Below are 20,282 nucleotides of genomic sequence, written 5' to 3' on the forward strand. Positions count from 1 at the left end.
TGGTTTATAATGGTACTTAAACTGCTGTGCGTGCGCGAGCTCGTATGTGTTTGTGTGTGTTACTGGAGACTAAACTCTGGGGCCCTCTACCATTGATACATTCCTAGCCATTTTTAATTTTTTATTTTGAGACAGGGTCTGGATGGCCTCCAATTTGCGATCTTCCTGCCTCAGCCTCCGAGTCCACAGGATTACAGAAGTGCGCACCAAGCCCAACTGGGCCAGGGCTTTTTGATGCATGAAGGTAAGGATCGCTCTGTCCACCTCCTGACATGGAGAAGCCAAACCCTTAGTCCTAGGGTTCGGAAAGTGCGCGAGTTAGACAAAAACCTCAGCTCAACAACTGCCCCCGACCACCGCCACCAGCCCCTGTACATTCACAAAGACTACAAGTCCCAGCATGCCGCGCTCCGGGTCCTGGGGGCCGCACCGCTTCCGGTTGGCCAAACGCGGCTCCGCTTTAGGCACCGCCTCCTCTCGGTGCCCCGTCGTGGGCGCGCCATGGATCCCGGGTGTTGGATCGGCGGCGAGTTTGAGGACTCGGTGTTCGAAGAGGGGCCGCAGAGGCGGCCCGGGCCCCCCGCGCCCTACCGCGCCAAGCGCTGCGAGCCGCAGGTGAGGGGCGGGGGCCTCTGCCCCGAGGGACCCGGGCCTCGCCCTCCGCGGTGCCGGCGCCGCGGACGCGCTCTCTGGCGCTAGCGTCCCGCGCCAGGCTTTGCTCCACTCCGGCCCCCGGAGCACCGGACACGGCCTGGCAGTGCTGTCTCACCCCGGCCCGCAGTCTCCAGGGGCGCTGGGGTGCCTTCCCGACCCTGCTGCGGCGCGCTCAGGGCCACAGCCCTCTTTGCAAACCTCAGCGCTGTGCGTCCCCAAACGGGAACGTCCGCGCACCTGCCCGCCCTGAACTCCGTGCCCACTAACGCCCTGGTAGCCCACATCGAGCCAGGCACAGCCATTTCTCAGGGCCCATCGTAAATGCCACCTCCTCCAGGAAGTCTTCTGATTCCCTCCTCCAGTGAAATTTTTTTGTCTTGGCGCCCCTACCCGCTGTTAGCTTCTCTTTAAAGCGCTTGTCAACGTGCTCGTGAAGCCCTTAGACCGCAGCACTAAATGGTCACACGACAGTTGTTCTTAACTTGATGCCCACTCTGCAGTGCCTGACAGTTTTGTTCAAAATAGGAAGTCCATGCGTATTCTTGAATTAGTAGAGTATTACTTTGTAATATTTCATGAGGTAAATGTCATCTCTCCGGGCATAGCTAGTATTTATGCAAACCTGAACCAGGCACTGTGCTGGGTTCTCTTACATGGATTCTCTTATTTGTTCCTCAGTAAGCTGTATTTAGAGACGCCAGGGACTCAGTAATTTCTGAATTGTACTTTTTTTTTTTCCAATTTTTTCTTAATATCCACAAAGTCAAAGTGACCTTCAGTACTCAATGTGTAAACTAAAAACAGGGATTGGGCTTGAGCTGTATTGTGGTAGAGCATTAAAAAGCTCTGGTTTTAAGATAGGACCCTTGAATTTCATCAATGTGTCAATTTCTTATTTCTCATTTGGGAAAAACACTTGCTGGCTTACAGGGTTACTGTGCAAGTGAAATGAGATGCTGTTTATGAAGATACTTGGCCAAGTGATAAAGTAAAACCCAAAAGTCTCTTTACTTAAGAATATGTTCGCTGCGTGAGTCTGAAAATCTGCTGCTCACAAATAGCTCAAGGAGGCCTTATTGTAGTTACATTGGTTTCCCTTGTTGAAAATAAGAGTTTGGCTTAGAAGATTTCTGTTGCCTGGCCTGCTTCCTTATCCAGGCATTTCCACCCTGTTCACAAGGTTCTTCCCTCCTTCCTCAATAGAGGGAGTATTGGAAGGCATCATCTCTCTGAATCCTTGGCCTGCCATGGTATGGGAGAATATAGGTAATCATCAGGAAGCCAGCTGTGCTTCATCATTCCCACTAGGATAATGGAAATTGGATGGAGGTTGATAGGTTTCGGTTTGGAAAGCTGGGACTGGCTAATCTGAAACAGTGACTAGACAGCAGTGGTGTATACAGGGAAAATGTGGGTCCATTGCATAGACTGTTATGGGCTGACGCAGTGCTTGAGGGAGAACAGAGAAATGGTTCCTGGTCTTCTTCACTGTGATGAATCAGGCCAAGAAAACTGATTTTACTAAGATAGCAGAGAAGCACTGATAGTCAGACAGCTCTTTTAGAAATACAGCAAGCAATTATGATGTGAAGGTGGAACCCTCACAAATGAAGTTACATTCACATTAATAATAGCCAGGGATGAGCTTTCTTCAGCTTCCATGTGCTTTACTTAAACTAGTAGAAAAGCAAGGAAAGCATCCCAGGTGGGCATCTCCGGCATTTCTCCCGTTGCCCTTTGGTGTTTGGTTGCATTAAAGCCTCCTTTTAGCCTTGGTTTCTGTCTCCTTCTTTGCTTAGATTCTTTTGTGCCTTTCATCATTTTTCCTAACAATACCTCAACCATAATTCTTTTTTCTATGTCTTTTTCATAAAGAATTGTCAGTCTCTATTCCATTCTCTAAAATTACTTTAAAAGAAAACATCTCATTTTAAAAAACCATTGTGAACTGTGCAGGATAAAGGTAGGGAATTCCCAGGCATCACACTGGTATCGGAAATGATGTAAATAAAACCACATTTCTCATGCAGCTTTTTTGGGGAGATAATATTATCAATAGATTTATTACTTGTGATAATTTTAATCAAAACTGGGTCATCATTAAAGTTGTTATTCTTTGTTGGATATTTTCCCTAGGCTCATCTTGAAGAGGTATGTCTTTCTGAGGTTTAATTGATGATATTATGGAAAATTACTCCTGAGGATGAGATGAGAGCATAGCTTCACTCTCTGTAATGTGCTCTGTTCATAATTTCTAGTGGTTTTATGAAGAAACTGAGAGCAGTGATGATGTTGAAGTTCTAACTATCAAGAAATTCAAAGGGGACCTGGCCTACAGACGACAGGAGTATCAGGTAGGATCACACATGTAAGGCTGTGGTACTTGTAGTGAGCTTCTGTTGTATCAGTGACAGCATATGTGACTAACAGTGTACTATGTAATAAGTGTGTGTTTTTTAATGTTTTTAGTTTTTAATACCTTTATATATTTATTTATTTTTATGTGATGCTGGGGATTGATCCCAGTGCCTCACATGTGCTAGGCAAGCGCTCTACCCCTGAGCTATCCCCAGGCCCATGAATGTGTTGGTGAAGATGGATTTTTTTTTTTTAAATAATCTTAGACTCTCAAGTTTCTATACTGTTTTATGTGGCTTTATATAATTTGCTTTGTTTCCCATAACTCCAAAAAAAGAATCTTTTTGGGGTCCCTGTAGATCTGTTTCCTTAGGTTCAGTAGCTCTCTCATTATTGTGTGTCTCCAGCATAGAAATCTCATGGTGTTACAAGAGCATCTCAGAATGTGTAAGAAAAGAAAAGAATGAACAATTAAGAGCCAGGTTACTTCTCATATTTACATCTTCATGATGATATTGATGGAAAGGTTCTATGGCAAGGCAGCAGCAAAACCGGGATTTGAAGCCTGATCTTTTGGCTCTGGAATGCTTTCTATGGTATTGGTCATTGTACCTCCAGCCATTCTGTCTCTACTATTGAGCAAAGTAGTACTAAGACACTCAAGTTCTTTGTGTGATCAATTATAACATTATTTTCCATCTAGGGAAAAAAAAATCACCTGATCCTGAGTCCTCTTCTATCTTTCTTTTCTTCTTCTCTTTTTTTAAACAACTAATTGTCAGAAAGCACTGCAGGAGTATTCCAGTATCTCTGAAAAATTGTCATCTACCAATTTTGCCATGAAAAGGGATGTCCAGGAAGGCCAGGCTCGGTGTCTTGCTCACCTGGGAAGACATATGGAAGCTCTAGAGATTGCTGCAAACTTGGTGAGTCGTTTCATTGCTTGTTTTCACACATTTTCCTATACCAAGGACAGTTTCATGGTTTATTTTCAAAGGACAAAATGAAAAACTTGCTAGAAGCAAAATGGGTGGATTTGCATAAGCAGAAGAAAATCATGAGCCGTGTAAGGGCTTTATTATGAGGAACAGTTGGAGCTATAGATATAATCATTTTCTTGTTATGTTTTTCCTGTAATAAGCTTGAAATTTATTGCCTGAGAAAATCTCATTTGCAGAGGTTTATTCTTAGGAAGTGTTAATAGGGCAGGATTATGAGTGATCTATTTTCTTTTTTAGATTTATTTAGGCTCTGTGCTCCAAAATTTCTACAATGTACCATATATTACTTCTGTAAGCAGAAGTTATAAAAACATGACTAAATATTCATTCCAAGTCAAGCTTAATAGTCCTTTTTATTTTTAAGTAGACTTTGCAGAAACTTTATAAGGATAAAGAAAATTCTTTGTAATTTTGTTTGTTTATATTTTCAGATTAGGGCATTTATGGTTTACTTGTTGATTTCTGTGTAAATATTGGTCTAAATTGACCAATATTGACTGGTCTAAATTGACCAGTCATAGTATAAAAAGACCAGTTTTCCTTCTTTTTGGGTGTTAGTGAGACACTATCACACAGATCTTGGGCCCCATGGGTGTAGGTCATCAGAGGTCAGCCCCAAAAGCATTTACTGAGCTGTCTTTCTCCATCTCATTCATCTTTGTTAGCCCAGGGCTTCACTGCCTAGGACTTCAACCTCTCAAAGTCCTTTAAGAGTGTAAAATCCAGCTGTGTTTTGTTCTTTCTTTCCCCTTCTCTATTAATTGCAAGTTAATCAATCCACTCATTCTTTCTTCCTTCCGTTCTTTTTTTCTTTTTGATGCTGGAGATGGCACCCAGCTCCTTGCATATCCTAGGCAAGCACTCGACCAGTGAGCTACACCCCCAGCTTTTTTAGTTTTATTTTGAGATGGGGGTCTCACTGAGTTTCCCAGGCTGACCTTGAACTTTTCCTGCCTATCCTCTCAAATGCAGCTTAATATTTTTTTTTCTTTTCTCTTTTTTAATTTATTTTTTATTTTTTTTATTGGTTGTTCAAAACATTACAAAGCTCTCGACATATCATATTTCATACATTTGATTCAAGTGGGTTATGAACTCCCATTTTTACCCCGTATACAGATTGCAGAATCACATCGGTTACACATCCACGTTTTTACATATTGCCATACTAGTGACTGTTGTATTCTGCTATCTTTCCTATCCTCTACTATCCCCCCTCACCTCCCCTCCCCTCCCATCTTCTCTCTCTACCCCATCTACTGTAATTCATTTCTCTCCCTTGATTTTTTTTCCCTTTCTCCTCACATCCTCTTATATGTAATTTTGTATAACAATGAGGGTCTCCTTCCATTTCCATGTAATTTCCCTTCTCTCTCCCTTTCCCTCCCACCTCTCGTCCCTGTTTAATGTTAATCTTTTTCTCATGCTCTTCCTCCCTGCTCTGTTTTTAGTTGCTCTCCTTATATCAAAGAAGACATTTGGCATTTGTTTTTTAGGGATTGGCTAGCTTCACTTAGCATAATCTGCTCTAATGCCATCCATTTCCCTGCAAATTCCATGATTTTGTCATTTTTTAGTCCTGAGTAATACTCCATTGTGTATAAATGCCACATTTTTTTAATCCATTCATCTATTGAAGGGCATCTAAGTTGGTTCCACAGTCTAGCTATTGTGAATTGTGCTGCTATGAACATCAATGTAGCAGTATCCCTATAGTACGCTCTTTTAAGGTCTTCAGGGAATAGTCCGAGAAGGGCAATAGCTGGGTCAAATGGTGGTTCCATTCCCAGCTTTCCCAGGAATCTCCATACTGCTTTCCAAATTGGCCGCACCAATTTGCAGTCCCACCAGCAATGTACAAGTGTATCCTTTTCTCCACATCCTCGCCAGCACTTATTGTTGTTTGACTTCATAATGGCTGCCAATCTTACTGGAGTGAGATGGTATCTTAGGGTGGTTTTGATTTGGATTTCTCTGACTGCTAGAGATGGTGAGCATTTTTTCATGTACTTGTTGATTGATTGTATATCCTCCTCTGCGAAGTGTCTGTTCAGGTCCTTGGCCCATTTGTTGATTGGGTTATTTGTTTTCTTATTCAAATGCAGCTTAATCTTTACTCTGGAAAGAATCTATGAACATTGAAGCCAGGATTTAATTGTGCTCATTCCCAGTCTTCCTGGTCTGCAAATCGACAGCAGCTTGAGCCTTTTCAGACACAGCACTGCTCTGCTTTTCCATCACCTCACTCTTGTATGGCATCTTTGAACTTAACCCTCTTCCTTTTTCACTAAAGGCAGCAGCAGCTAGATTAGTAGCAGGGACCCCAGGTCCCATTTCTGTGGTTCACTCAGTGCATCTGTTCCTGTGGCTTAGAGAATGATTTTTTTTTTTCATTTAGCTCAAGTGGTGACCAGGCAGAAGGTTTCAGTAACATGTCAGGACTTTCAGAACTGGTTATCAGTCTTCTGGGCACCTGCTGGGCAGGGAACTAGTGGTTCTCACCCCTTTTGGGGGTCTCTTGCATATTACCCTAATGGATACTGCCTATCTATAAGGTTTTCTCATTTCCTAGTAACCTGATGTTTTGTTTTTTAATTTCTTCTCTATTTGAGGTCTCTTATTTTGCTGTTAGCTCAGGCCCAGGACTGTTTTTTTCCTCATAGTTTTTTGTCTTCTCACATTCTGTAGAGGGACAGATCAGTGTGTAATGTTGAACAAAATAGATAGCAAATCTATATTTGTAGATTATATTATATTTGACTATAACTCTTCTGCTTATCAGCTGTGTGGCCTCAGGCAAGATATCTAACCTCTCTGTGTTTACATGTTAATTAACATCTATGGTGGCTGAAGAACTATGCTCTGCACTATGAATTTAGCATTAAGTAAAAATTCTCATGGACCTTAATGGTCTTGTTGAGAAGGCTAGACACTAAATAATAATAATGAAACAAGGTATATTCAGTCTTTGATGAGGTGCAGTATCACCAAAAGTGTATGGGGCTTTATTTCATATTGTTTCACTTAATTTGGGAATATTCTCAGCCTCCACAGGCTTCCCCTGACTTCGTGCCAGTTGCTCTCGCCTGCAGCGTGGAGTTGGCTCCTGCTGCACTCTCTGAATAGCTGTGTGCAGAAGCTTGCTCTGGGCACTCACAGGCCAGGCTTTCCTTAGCCTTCACAGCAGCTTGAAGATAATGTTATCTGCCATCTGCTTTCTGCAGACTTTAGAAAAAGCAGGCCTATTTTTCCTAATCCAAAGGGTATTTGCCAGATGGCAGGTTAGGCAAGAGGTGGTGGTTCTGGTTAAGGAGACTTAAAAAGGGTTTTCTGATCAGAATGAAACCAAGCAACCTCCTCTGGCCAAAAATGGCTGGCCTTGGTAGAATTAGCAGGGAAGGCATTTGGATTCAATTGTGATGCATCACGAAGCACCCAGGGTTCGGGGCTGTCATGTTCGGGGCTGTCATGTTCGAGATTTCTAAGCCCAGCAAGATGTCAGATGGACTTAAAAAAAAAAAAATCACCTTTTTTTTTTTGTACCAGGAATTGAACTAAGGAGTGCTTAATCACTGAGCTATATCCCCAGGCCCCCTCCCTGCTGCCCTTTTTAGTTGTAAATGGACACAATATCCTTATCTTATTTATTTATTTTTATGTGGTGCCGCAGATCAATCCTAGCACCTCGAATGTGTGAGGCAAACTCTCTACCACTGAGCCACAATCCCAGCCCCTCCCCAGCCCTTTTTATTTTTTTCTTTTGAGACAGGGTCTCACTAAGTTGCATGGGGCCTTACTAAGTTGCTGAGGCTGACCTTGAACTTGCAATCCTCTTGCCTCAGTCTCACAAGTTGCTGGGATCATAGGCATGCACCATCATGCCCAGCTACCTTTTGGGTTTTTTGAAAGCATGAATGTTAAAATGGAACCATTAGGACAGGGCCTAAGAAAATTGGCTTGGGTCTTTTTAGATGTCTGGCTGAAAACAAAGATAATGATAAAAATTGAATTCAAACTGACATTTATATTTTTTGGTGCTGGACTTGTCACTGTTACATGAATTGTTACTTTATTATGACGTTTGGATGTTTGGGATGGCTGATGTTTATTTTGCTAGGTAGTATATATTGCTCTTGGTTTATGGTTTCAAGCTTGTGATCCATTGAAGTATATTTAGTTCACTCAGAATGTATGAGTACTGAAAGATACTTCTAATGTATAACATACAATTTACGTTGTATACATTAGACATCTTTTTGGGTATCTTCTATTTTATATGGAAAACACTTTACAATTACGGTTTTTTATCTTTTTTTTTTTTTTCCTTTTCTCCTCAGGAAAATAAAGCTACCAATACAGACCATTTAACCACTGTGCTCTACCTCCAACTTGCTATTTGTTCAGGTTTGCAGAACTTGGAGAAAACAATTTTCTGCCTGCAGAAACTGATTTCTTTGCATCCTTTTAATCCTTGGAGCTGGGGCAAATTGGCAGAGGCTTACCTGAATCTAGGGCCAGCTCTTTCAGCATCGATTGCATCATCTCAGAGACAGAACACTTTCACCTCAAGTAATAAAACTGTCCTGTCCTCCTTTCCACACTCAGGAAAGGACTGTATTTTGTGTTTCCCTGAAACTGTGCCTGAGAGCTCTGTGCTTTCTGTGGAAGCAAGTGTCAGGAATGGCCAGAAAACCGAGAAAGCTTTTAAAAACAGTCAGAATTGTGTGACTGGAAAGGGAGAAGCAGTGTTGATAGAGACTCAGATGAAAGCATGTGCCTCTCTGATCCGAACCAGGTAAGCTGAGTGGTGTGACAGGGTGGGGAAGGAGCTCAGGGGAAAGGCTTCATTTATTTTATATATTTCATTTATTTCAAAAAGTTCTAAGCAAGACTTGGTGTATGTTTTTGAATTTTTCCTATGATCTAGACAGACCCCTTTGAACATATGTCATTTCATTGCGTAAAACTTTGAAACATTATTAGTTGCTCAAGAATACAACTGGGGGACTGGGATTGTGGCTCAGTGGCAGAGTGCCTGCCTCGCATATGTGAGGCCCTGAGTTTGATCCTCAGCACCACATAATAAATAAATTAAATAAAGGTATTATGTCCATCTCCAACTTAAAAAAAAAAAAAAAATATATATATATATATATATATATATATATATATATATATATATATATATATATATATATATATATAAAAAGAATACAGGGCTGGAGTTATAGCTCAGTAGTAGAGTGCCTGCCTCGCACGTGTGAGGCACTGGGTTCAATTCTCAGCACCACATAAAAATAAATAAAGATTAAAAAAAAAAATGAATACAACTGGGGTGAGTGCTCAGTGTAGAATGTTAAAATTGGAAAACACTAAAAAAATTAGGAAAATTAAATTGGAAAAGGGAAAACAGCTGTTTTAAAGAAGGAAATTTTTATTCATATATTCCAAAGAAATCTGAAGAAAATCTGTTGTTGTGTTTGAATTGCTGATCATGTGAATAAACAGTTCTAAATTCATTCTACAAATAATTCCCCTGGTTTGCCCCTAAGGACTCCAAGTACTTTGAATCCTTAAGGTATAAGAATTTGAGAAGAAGGCAGGGAAAATACCCTTAACCAGTTCTATAATTTATGAGAGAAGAAATAGACACCATCTTGAGAACATATTTTTATATTTTCTCTCTGGAGAATTCAAGAACTATTAACAATGAGGCTTAAGTGAGAAGTGGCATCTATTTGGCAAATTTTAAAATTTATTTCATAGATACTTAGTTGGCATTGACTGTGTCACTTTTTTTCAAAAGCACATGTGCCAGGCCCTTGCTTGGTACTAGGATCATAAAGATTGTTTAAAACAAAACAAAACAAAAAAACAGTCCCTTTCCTTACAATTTTGTAATTATCTAGTCAGTGACTGGCACACAGGTGCTAAATAGCTTATCAGTAGTGTGAGCAGAATTCCATGGGGAACAAGATAAGGGAGCTGTTGGTGTGGCAGGAAGAACCAAGGCTTCAGAGACTTTCCAGGGGATGGTGTTTCTGCCAAATGTACCTGGTGGGAATGCTCACCAACCAAGGACTAAGTAATCGTGTGCATGATTTCATCTCAATCCTCATGACCGGGGTTACTGTTAGGATCCTATTTGATGGACTAGGAATCTATTAAAATCATTCCTAAAGTGGCAAAGCTGTGAAGTCCAGGGCCATCATTAGATGCAGTTCTTGCTCATTCCTTGTTATAATCCCAAGGCAAGGGAAGGCATGCAGAGTAAAGAGAAAGCACAGCCCAAAGGGCCAGGGGTGCTGGTGTAAAACAGCCACAGTCTGGTGGTAAGAACAGCGTGTGGTAGGAGCCGAGCCGTAGGTAGTCTGTAGACCATGCCAGAAGCAGAGGAAGTAAGAGGTAGGACTTTGGAGTCTGATCTGATTTTGAAGAACTCAGTGAATTGTTGATGTTGAGTGAATGAACCTGGGCTGTTCCACTTGCCAGCTGTCTGACCTTGTGCAAAACTCTCTGGGCTCCAGGCTCCTCCTCTTCATAGATGGAGGAATAGGGGAAATGCCTACTTTGTGGGGTTGTAGTATTAAAGTATCTAAGTACTTACTGTACTGTGCAGTATATAGTAGGCAAATGATAAATGTTATCTTTTGGTACTTTCGCTGCTATTGGATTTTTTTATTATTATTATTATTATTAGCACAAGATGTTAGATGTCATCTTAAAGATTTTGCTCCTTGAGCTAAAGACCTGGAGAGTATTTGAAGGTGGTGTGGTCAGAGCAGTGATTCAGAGTGAGACCTGGTGGCTGGGATGATGGTCTAGAAGAAGATATTTGGAATTGGGGACACCAGTGAAGAGGCAGTGGAATGATTGGTGAATAGTGGTAGAGTCTTACCTAGTACCGTGTAAAGGAAACAAAAGAAGAAAATTATGTCCTTGCAGTATGGAATCGACAAGATTTGGAGGCCCGCTGAGTGTGTGGGGATGGGTGTGAGGAGAAAGGCAGTTTGTCCTGGGTGGATGGTGCTGCTTTTTGCTGAGATTAGACACACAGGATGACCGGGCAGATTCAGGGTGGAAGGAATGATGTAGGCTCAACATCTGTGGCTCACCCATCTGGAGTTGTTCATTAGGAAATAAAAGTCACACTTCGAAGAAGGGAGCTATGGATTAGAAGGAGATCAGCAATTGGGTGGTTGTGGAGGTCAAGTAGGATTACTTGAGAAGAGGGCTTGAGAACTAGGAAGTCGTCTGTGCTGTTAAGCAGCCGATTTCAGTAGGAGGACAGGGAGAGAAGAACAGCTGCAGAGGGCTGAAGGTTGAGAATGAAGGAACGTGATATAGAAAGGAAAAGCTCTGTTTTCAAGTGACTACAGAGACAGGGAAGAAAGCAAGTATGGCAAAATGGTCACTGCTTCCGGCCACGGGGCAGGTGACATGAACGGGTTGCGCTGAGACAGCAGTGCGTCTTTGTACCTTCTCCTGTAGAAAGCGCCATTGCAGTTGCTTCAGTTCCACATTTGTCTTTGTCTGTTAGCTGAGGCTATAACGGAATACCATGGACTGCTTAATTTATCAAGGAAGAAACACAGCTGGGTGCCATGGCACATACCTGTCATTCTTGTGACCCAGGAGGATCACAAATTGAAGGTCAGCCCTAGCAACTCAGCAAGAACCTGAGCAACTCAGTGAGAAATCGTCTCAAAAAAAGGGCTGGGAATGTAGCTCAGTGGTAGAGCCTAATCTCCAATGCCAAAAAAGAAGAAAAAAAAAGATTATTTCTCCCAATCCTGGGGCCTGGGAAGTCCAAGATCAAGTGCCAGCCTCTGATGAGGGTCTTCCTACTCTGCTATCGTGATGGAGGGCATCAGATGGCAAGAGAGAGCATGCACATGTGGACCAGAGAGGAAGTCAGCTGAACTCATGCTTACACCAGGAACCCACTCCCAACCCAGGGCTTTAATGCATTCATGCACTTAACTCTTAAAGGTCCTGTGCCTAGACACCAACACAGTGGGAGTCGGGTTTTGACAGGAATTAGGGAATATTTGCTCCATAGCAGCATTTTTTCCCCTGGCTGTGCCATGGCCATATTGATGCTCTTTCTAATTTTCTCACACATCAAACTTTTCTGTCAGGGCCTCCTTCCCCCTGGCCAGGAGGCCCCTTCCCTCAGACATTCTCCTAGCTGGTGCCCTATCAGTTAGGTCTTGACTTGGATGGTATCTCAGGAAACCTTTCTGCACTGTCCCATTCTAAGGACACACTCTCATGGATTATTTTTTGTGGCACTTTTAACTACCTGAAATTATGCTTGTGTGTTCTCTCCTTCCGTTCTGTGAGGCCAGCCCAGGTCTGTCTTCTCTCCAGTATCTCTCAGTGCCTGGAGCCATGTCTGGCACTGCTCAGTACACAAAATGAGTAAATAGCAGAGCCTGGTCCTCCTGGGCATGCCACAGGGACCAATGAGGCCAGAGGGAAATTGGGAAAATCTGCACATTCTCTATAAGAAGGAGGAGGAGCCACATGAGGATGGAGGGGGGAACAGCAAGAGAGGGGACCAGGTTAGGATCACCGTGGGACATCAGTGGTAAGGCAGTTGCAGAGTAGTTGTAAGAGGGTCATCAAAGGTTTGGCCCTGCTTTGGGTAATTGAAGTTACCAGTGAAGCTAATTAGTCTTTGAGGTCCAGATGCTGTGAGGTCCAGGGAATGGAAGGGTCATAAAACCCTGGCTTCAAAGAAACAAATCTAGGTGGTTGGGGGGGGGGGGAGTCTGACTGGAAAGTGGTTTTTCTCAATCTAAATTATATGTGCTTTTAGCCACTTGCCTTCCACAGGGAGCTCTTTTGAGGTATTGCTGGCTAAAGCTCTCTCTGAGACGTTTTGATCTATTGACTTTAGAAAAGATGAATTTCCAGCATAAAGATGGGCAGTTTATTCAGAGTAAGGAGCTATAGGAATTCAAGTGAAAGTTCTGTTGAGGGTCGGCCTTCTCCAGCCTTGTGGGGCTCATTATGTTGTGGAGCCCACTCATGGGGACTTTTTGGTTTTTTAGACTTTTACTTCAGTTCACCCAATCGCAACAAACATCATTTGCTTTGGAGAAGAACCTAAGGACTCAACAGGAAATTGAAGATAAAATGAAAAGTTTCAGCTTCAAAGAAGACACTTTGCTGTGGATCGCTGAGGTAAGTGTACCCCTTGGGTTTATAAGACACAAGGCATCAGATATTTTTCCTGGCTCTGACACCATTTTTATAAGGAACAACCAAATCCCATCTACAGAAGGTCTGTGTCTCCCTCCTTTATGTGGCCTCTTCACCATCCTTACCCTGCAGTGAGCCTGCCTGTAGGGCTGTTCTGTGCTTGCCAGTACTTGTTGGCACCTGCCTGCTGGGACACCTGAATGCCCTTCATTGTTTTAATGCTGAAGAAACTAAAGGATGAATGCTCACATTTATGCCAGGTTTATATGCTTTTCCTCCATTCATTCTCATAGCTGGTGAGGACAGATGGAGCTGGAATAGAAGCCCAGGGAGGTTGTGACTCCCCTGAGGTTGGCCCTTAAGTGGTAGCACTTGTCTAAAACCAGTGTGGGTCAGCTGCAAGTTCGTTTTCTTTCTGCTCCACTCTGTCACTACTTTGGTGGTTGCAGAGAAATACAAATGTCATCATTTGCATCCTATATTAACTTTCTTTTTTAAAAGCTGGATTTTTGGGGCTGGGGATATGGCTCAAGCGGTAGCGTGCTCGCCTGGCATGCATGCGGCCCGGGTTTGATCCTCAGCACCACATATGAACAAAGATATTCTGTCTGCCAAAAACTAAAAAATAAATATTAAAAAAAATTTCTCTCTCTCTCTCTCTCTCTCTCTCTCTCTCTGTCTCTCTCTCTTAAAAAAAAAAAAAGCTGGATTTTTGTAAAGTACACTGTTGAAATTTTTTAAAGATGGCACTTGAGATTATGTTTTAAGCTCTTCATGCTACTTCCTTTCAGTACACAACTGAAACTTTACAGCTCTGGTACTCTTCCCTGAGAATGACTTCACCCGTATACTTCCTGTTGTCATTCTTTCAAAAAGTACTTATTATGCTGGGTATGGTGGTGACCCCTGTCTCAAAAGAAAAAATAAAAAGGGGTGGGGGATATAGCTCCATGGTAAAATGCTCCTGGGTTAATCCTAGTACCAAAAGAACAAATAGATAAAGATTTTAAAAAGTATTTATTGCGAGGCTAGGGTTGAAGTTGGGTGCTAGATCATCTGTCTTGCGTGCCTGAGGTCCTGGGTTTCATAACCAGCAAGGGAAAAAAAGGTACTTAACTGCAGATCTCTACTGCCAGTCTTCTTTCTCTCTTCCCAACACTAAGCTGGCTCATTATGAACTTTTCCCTGCGTTCTCTGTCTGCTCTCCTTTGGCCTTTGTAACTTTCTGCCTCCTATAGGGTTTTTCCCTTGAGCCCGTGGATACACACAGGCACCTGCCTCTTGTAATTGTATCTCAGCCTTTCCTTAGTCTTTGTTTTCCTTTATCTTTGCATAGAATGTCTGTTGGCCACTCACTTTTTTTTTTTTAGTTGTAGTTGGACCTTTATTTTATTTATTTATTTGTATGTGGGCTGAGGATGGAACCCAGTACCTTGCATGTGTTAGGAAAGTGCTCTACTGCTGAGCCACAACCCCAGCCCTGGCCACTCATTTTTAAATCGTCTCTTTACTTCTTAGAGGCTACACTACCCTGTTTATCTCCTATATTTCTCTCTCTTTCCTTCCTCCCTTTTTCCTCCTCTCTCCTACGCCTTCCTCCCCTTCCTCCCTTCCTTCCTTCCTTTGTCTCATTCCACTCTGCCCTCACCTTCATTTTCATTCTTGGGTTTCCCACGCTGGGCTCAAGTACTGGCCTCAAATGATCCTTCTGCCTCAACCTCCTGAGTAATTGGGACTACAGGCATGGGCCACCATGCCCTGCTATTTAGTGTTCCTCTGCCTCTTGGGACTCCTGGTTTCTTCTGTGGCATGACGTTTTCTAAGGTTTCACTTCAGTTTTCTCTTCTCTTTGCCTTTCTTTTCCCATCTCTGAAATCGTAATGGTGCCCATGGTTTCAGTTGTCACCTTGGCGTTGGTTTAGTCTGTGTCTCTTGCCTCAGCTCTGGAGCACTGTCTCACATCTCTGGTTGGTTACTACTGGAGGTAACTGAGATGGTTATTGATTATTCTACTGTCACTTCCAGTGACGTGAAAGCACTTACGTCAGTCTTGCAGACCCTCTCAGGAAGTGGAGGAGCATTGGAAAGAGCCATCTGACTTAACTGTTTTTCTTTGATACTGTCTGTCACTCTTCTTTCCAGACCTGGAACCTCACTGGCTCTGGGCCTCTTTCCATCTGGGGTTAGCCTTGCCAGTCACCCACCAAAGCCCACACTCCTTCAGCTTCCATCTTTGGTTTCTGTTCCACATTAGCAGCTAGTCTTCTCCACCTCAGGTTGACTCTCACAGTGGCCTCTGTCTCGTCTCACCTTGCTTCCTGGCTTTTCCCCCTGAATCTATCTTGACTTGCTTTGACGATGTTACCTGTTTGTTTAAAAACTAAGATGAGTCCCTGTTACCTCTGAGGTCGGGTCTGATCTAGGATCTTTAATGTGATATCCAAGGCCTTGCAGAGTGTAACCCCAAACTTACTAACCAAGAATTCCTTACACAATCTTTTGCCACCACTAGACTAGTCTTTCCATCTCTAGCAGACCTATCCTGGGGCTTCCAGTCTCTACCTGCTTAGCTTCTCATCCTCAGATCTCAGCTGAGGTCCCATACATTGGGGCAGCTTTCCTGGATACTCTTGCCTGTGGTGATTTTTCCTTCTTTAAACTCAGATAAAGTGGTTGCTTGAAAAGATAGCTCTCTGAACCCTAAAAAGTTACAGGAATGTGTCTCATCTCTTCATCTAAATTCTAGGTCTTCATAAGCCAGACCATGTCTTAAACATCATTATGTTCTTCCCATGCTGGGGAAATCTGTCACTTGAGTGGGATGATAGTTCTGTGCTTAGGCGATGCATCTGACACCTGTGGAACTTTTCAAAAGTAATGAATGTCTGGACCCTCTTTAGGATTATTTGTATTATACTCCCTTCATTTTAATTGACTTATGATATGACCTAGACCCTATAGGCTTAAATATTCTTTGATTGCATACTTTTACTTTTTATTTTTAGTTGTTTTATTTGAATTGAGATCCAGATAAAGTCTACATATTATACTTGGTCCTTTTGTCTCTTATATATCTTCCATTTTGAGATGGTTCTTCCCTCCCCCCTTTTTTTTACTTTGATAAAATATATGTAGAAAGCGTAATATTTGCCATCATAATCATGTTAAGCATACAGTTCAGTGACATTAAGTAATTCACAGTGTTGTCCCACCATCACCACTGTATTTCCAAAATTTTTCCATCCCCCCAAACAGAAACTTATAAACCCATTAAGCAAAGCCTCCCCATGCCCTCCTCCCTCTACCTCTCATATTCTCTAAACTACACTCTGTGAATTTACAATTTTTGGTTTTTCAAATAAGGGGAGCCATACAACATTTGCCCTTTTGTGTTTGGCTTAGTATACTGTTGTCAAGGATTGTCCATTTGATAGCATATATCAGAACTTCATTCATGGCTAGGCATTGTGGCACATGACTGTGGTGTAGAAGGCTAATGTAGGAGAAATGCGAATTTGAGGTGGGTCTGAGCAGATTAGTGAGACCTTGTCTCAAAATAAAAAATAAAAAGGGGTAGGGGTAAAACTCAATGGTAAAGTGCTTGCCTAGCATTAGTGAGGCCCTGGGTTTGTTTCCCAGTACTGGGAAGATCAAAGCGAAACAACCTCATCCCTATATGTGTATGTGCCATGTTTATCCACTCATCTGTTGATGGATACGTCTGGGTGGTTTCCACCTTTTGGATATTGTGAATAATATTGCTTTGAACATTAGTATGCATGTATGTTTGTGTCCCTGTCTTTAAGGATGTATATCTAGGAATAGAATTGCTGGGTCATATAATGTAACTCTGCTGAACATTTTTAGTAACTGCCAAACTTATATTTTGTGACTTTTACTGTGACATGGGTATGATTCGAGATTCTTAAATATTATTTGAGTACATAATTTTTAATGGCTATATGCATCCAGTTTTTGAATGAACTATAATTTATTTACTTACTCCCCTATGTTGAACATGTAATAAGTATTTGGTACTTCATTGAATCTAGGAAGTCATCAGTTGTAAAACATTATTATTTGATGTGCCACTAAAAGAAAAATAAGATGCCATTTACACTGTGATGCATCATAAACTACATCTTGATTTCAGAGATGTCAAAATTCAAAAAGTATCTTAGACCTGATAAAATACCATCCTTTAATAAATATTCCACATCTCATTGCAGTTTCCTCTAAAATGTGTGATCTATGAAGATTCAAACCCACTGAGAACCATTTTTTGATTGTATTTCTAATTAAGTAGAGTTTTCATGAAATTGGATCTCAGGTTTGCAGGAGCCATAGAAATCATCTAGTCCAAATCCATGTTACTAAATTTCTTCTGCATTCGTGCTTGACCACTCTATAATATTCTTTTATGCCAAATGGTATTAAATGTTTTAGAACTTAATTTTAGTAAGGCTGATCACTTAGAAGCTTGTGAAGGCCTTCATAAAAAAGTATAAAACAGTTTAGCACCACTTCCAACATTTTGAAGATGTCAGGTAAGGCTTTCTAGAACTTAACTTTGTGAGTCTTACCAAAGAGAAACTAACCCAGAATCTGGGGATGTGACCCTGTGTTCATCCTGGCCTGATTCTGACCAGTAGGGGGAAGTGTTGTGCCTTCATTGGGTAACTGTGCTTGTTAAGTTTACAAGATTGGGTAGGCTTCAGCAGGATCATGGTCTCCTTTTGGGTCAGGAAAAGGCAACCTAGCTCCTACTACTCAATTGTTTGCTGCTTTTGATGGCTTTAGGGAACTTGTAGGTGATAGGAACCTGTGCCCCATGCACAGCTGCAGTCATATTCTGCCCAAGCTCTGCCTGGTCCTCTCAGCTGTTTTCCAGGAGGGAGAGTCACTTGTAATTGCATTCTCACTGAGGGCATGTGTCTTGATAGAAAAAGGTTGACTTGATGCTCCCAGGAGGCCAGATGGTACTGCAGCTGCATGAGGACAGACTTCAGCAATTCTTTCACTTGGGAGGAAGAGTGGAAATATGTGATGGTTACATACATGATCCTTGGATGACAAATTCTGAATAGATATCTTTTGAATATGTTGGAAGTGTTCCCTGGTAGCTAAAGTACTTTCCCTTTTTGTATGAAGGCCTTTGTAGTTGATGAACAACCTGATCTTCTGTTCCATGTCTGCTGCCTCTTTTACTGGGACAGTATTGTTTTTATTCTGCCACAGGTTATGGGAGAAGATATCGTTCAAGAAAAAATAAAAGAAGAAGTTCACTCAGAGGTGAAGAACATTGGCTCTGCAGCTCTGACTGCCTTGGTGACTGCATCCTCGAAAGAATTTGAAGACAAGTGGTTCAGAAAGATCAAAGACCATTTCTGTCCCTTTGAAAATCAGTTCCATACAGAGATACAGATCTTGGCTTAGAGGTCCATTTAAAAACAAAAACATCTTGCACAGTATTAATTGTCCTTGTTTACTTCAGACAGGATTGCTGATCATGGAAAAAGTGAATTTATAATTATGTCTTCTTTCCCAGATTATTTATACTGACAGTGCATTTAGTGTATTTTGCTCTTTTTAGATTTCTTGCTTTCCCTTTATATTGTATCGTCGGCCTACTTTCCATTTGAAGGCATCTGCTGGGAAAGCAAATAAAAGAGGCTTTCATATCATATGGTCTCTTAAAGACAGTTACTGTATTGTAGCCAGCAGTGAAGAATCCACTTTTTTTCTTCAGGTAAATTCATCAGCAGTGTTCAAGAATGTTGAAATATGAGAATAAACCATTTCTAAGTAGAGTGTGTCAAGAACTGCAAAGGGTGCCTGTAATCCCAGCGGCTCAGGAGGCTGAGGCAAGAGGATTGTGAGTTCAAAGCCAGCTTCAGCGAAAGCAAGGCACTAAGCAACTCGTGAGACCCTGTCTCTAAATAAAATGTGAAATAGGGCTGGGGATGTGGTTCAGTGGCCTAGTGCCCCTGAGTTCAATCCCCGGTACCAAAGGGAAAAAAAAAATACTGCAAAGGGTCTAAGAGTTTACCCTAATCTGTAAGCTATCAAGTTAGCCTGCCACAGCCTGGGTGCTGAGAGAAGACAGGAGACTTCTAGATTAGAAATAAAGGGTTTCATAACACAAGGTCCAGCGAGCAGTATGAGCTTCAGCATGTTTGCATCAGCTCCTCTTTCCTGTGGGTTCCATGGAGCTGTCACGCATGGGCACACATGAATGCCTCCAGCACCTCCTGTAATGTGCACTGTATGGCTTGTGTTACAGGAGAGAAGCCCTGAGTTAGTAAACTCCAGTCTGTTGCAGTGAGTAGTAAGCATGCTTGCCCTTTGCGCCAGAAGGAGACACTGTCTCCTTTGCTGTGCAGACATCTTTGAAAGACAGTCTGGAACACAGAGTATCAAGTGCATTACATATAAGGCATGCAGAAACAGGAGAGACTCATGGAACATTGTCATACAAAGAGCCTTTTTTTGGGGGGGGTGGGTATCAGGGATTAAGCTCAGGGCGCCTCGGCCACTGAGCCACATCCCCAGCCTTCTTTTGTATTTTATTTAGAGACAAGAGTCTCACTGAGTTGCTTAGTGCCTCGCTTTTGCTGAAGCTGGCTTTGAATTTGAGATCCTCCTGCCTCAGCCTCAAGTGGCTGGGATTACAGGCATGCGCCACCATGCCTGAATGAATAATCTGTGATGGAGGAGCTCCCTTATAAATGGAATTTAATAATAAACCCATACCTCATCAAATGTCCTGCACAACTTATTTTTCTCAGCAGAGGGCAAAGACTCCAGCCCAGGGCATAAGGCGGAGTCCTCAAGATTTCCAACCACACTCTCTTCCAGCTTGCTTCACCTTTCCCACTACCCTCCTTTCCCCAAATGGGCTGGTTTAATGTGCCCATCAATTGCAAGTTTAACCCTTCATCTCTGAGATGAGAAGAAAGACTGTATAATTAATAGATATTTCAATTTTAAGAACCATTAAAACTTAGGAAAAATCCCTCAACAGCCCCCAGTGCCCTCCCTCCATTCATTCACCTGCTA

The 20,282-nt window shown here is 42.1% G+C and overlaps 1 protein-coding gene across 1 annotated transcript; it reads left to right on the top strand.

The window, feature by feature from the left end:
- The first annotated feature begins 464 nt into the window (after positions 1-464).
- On the top strand, positions 465-19,985 carry C15H8orf76 (chromosome 15 C8orf76 homolog). The gene is made up of 6 exons (XM_027949701.2): positions 465-615; positions 2,913-3,008; positions 3,795-3,938; positions 8,351-8,808; positions 13,073-13,205; positions 18,462-19,985. The coding sequence occupies exons 1-6, from the start codon at positions 502-504 to the stop codon at positions 18,657-18,659; spliced, it is 1,143 nt and encodes a 380-aa protein (XP_027805502.1). The 5' UTR covers positions 465-501; the 3' UTR covers positions 18,660-19,985.
- The last annotated feature ends 297 nt before the right edge of the window (positions 19,986-20,282 follow it).

This window comes from Marmota flaviventris, chromosome 15 (assembly GCF_047511675.1).
Source record: "Marmota flaviventris isolate mMarFla1 chromosome 15, mMarFla1.hap1, whole genome shotgun sequence".
Taxonomy (NCBI): domain Eukaryota; kingdom Metazoa; phylum Chordata; class Mammalia; order Rodentia; family Sciuridae; genus Marmota; species Marmota flaviventris.

Excerpts from the sequence above, each read along its gene's own strand:
- C15H8orf76 (XM_027949701.2), top strand. The coding sequence starts at position 502 with ATGGATCCCGGGTGTTGGATCGGCGGCGAGTTTGAGGACTCGGTGTTC. Across the intron at positions 3,009-3,794 it reads ACAGACGACAGGAGTATCAG|AAAGCACTGCAGGAGTATTC; the intron begins GTAGGATCACAC and ends ACTAATTGTCAG. Across the intron at positions 13,206-18,461 it reads CTTTGCTGTGGATCGCTGAG|GTTATGGGAGAAGATATCGT; the intron begins GTAAGTGTACCC and ends ATTCTGCCACAG.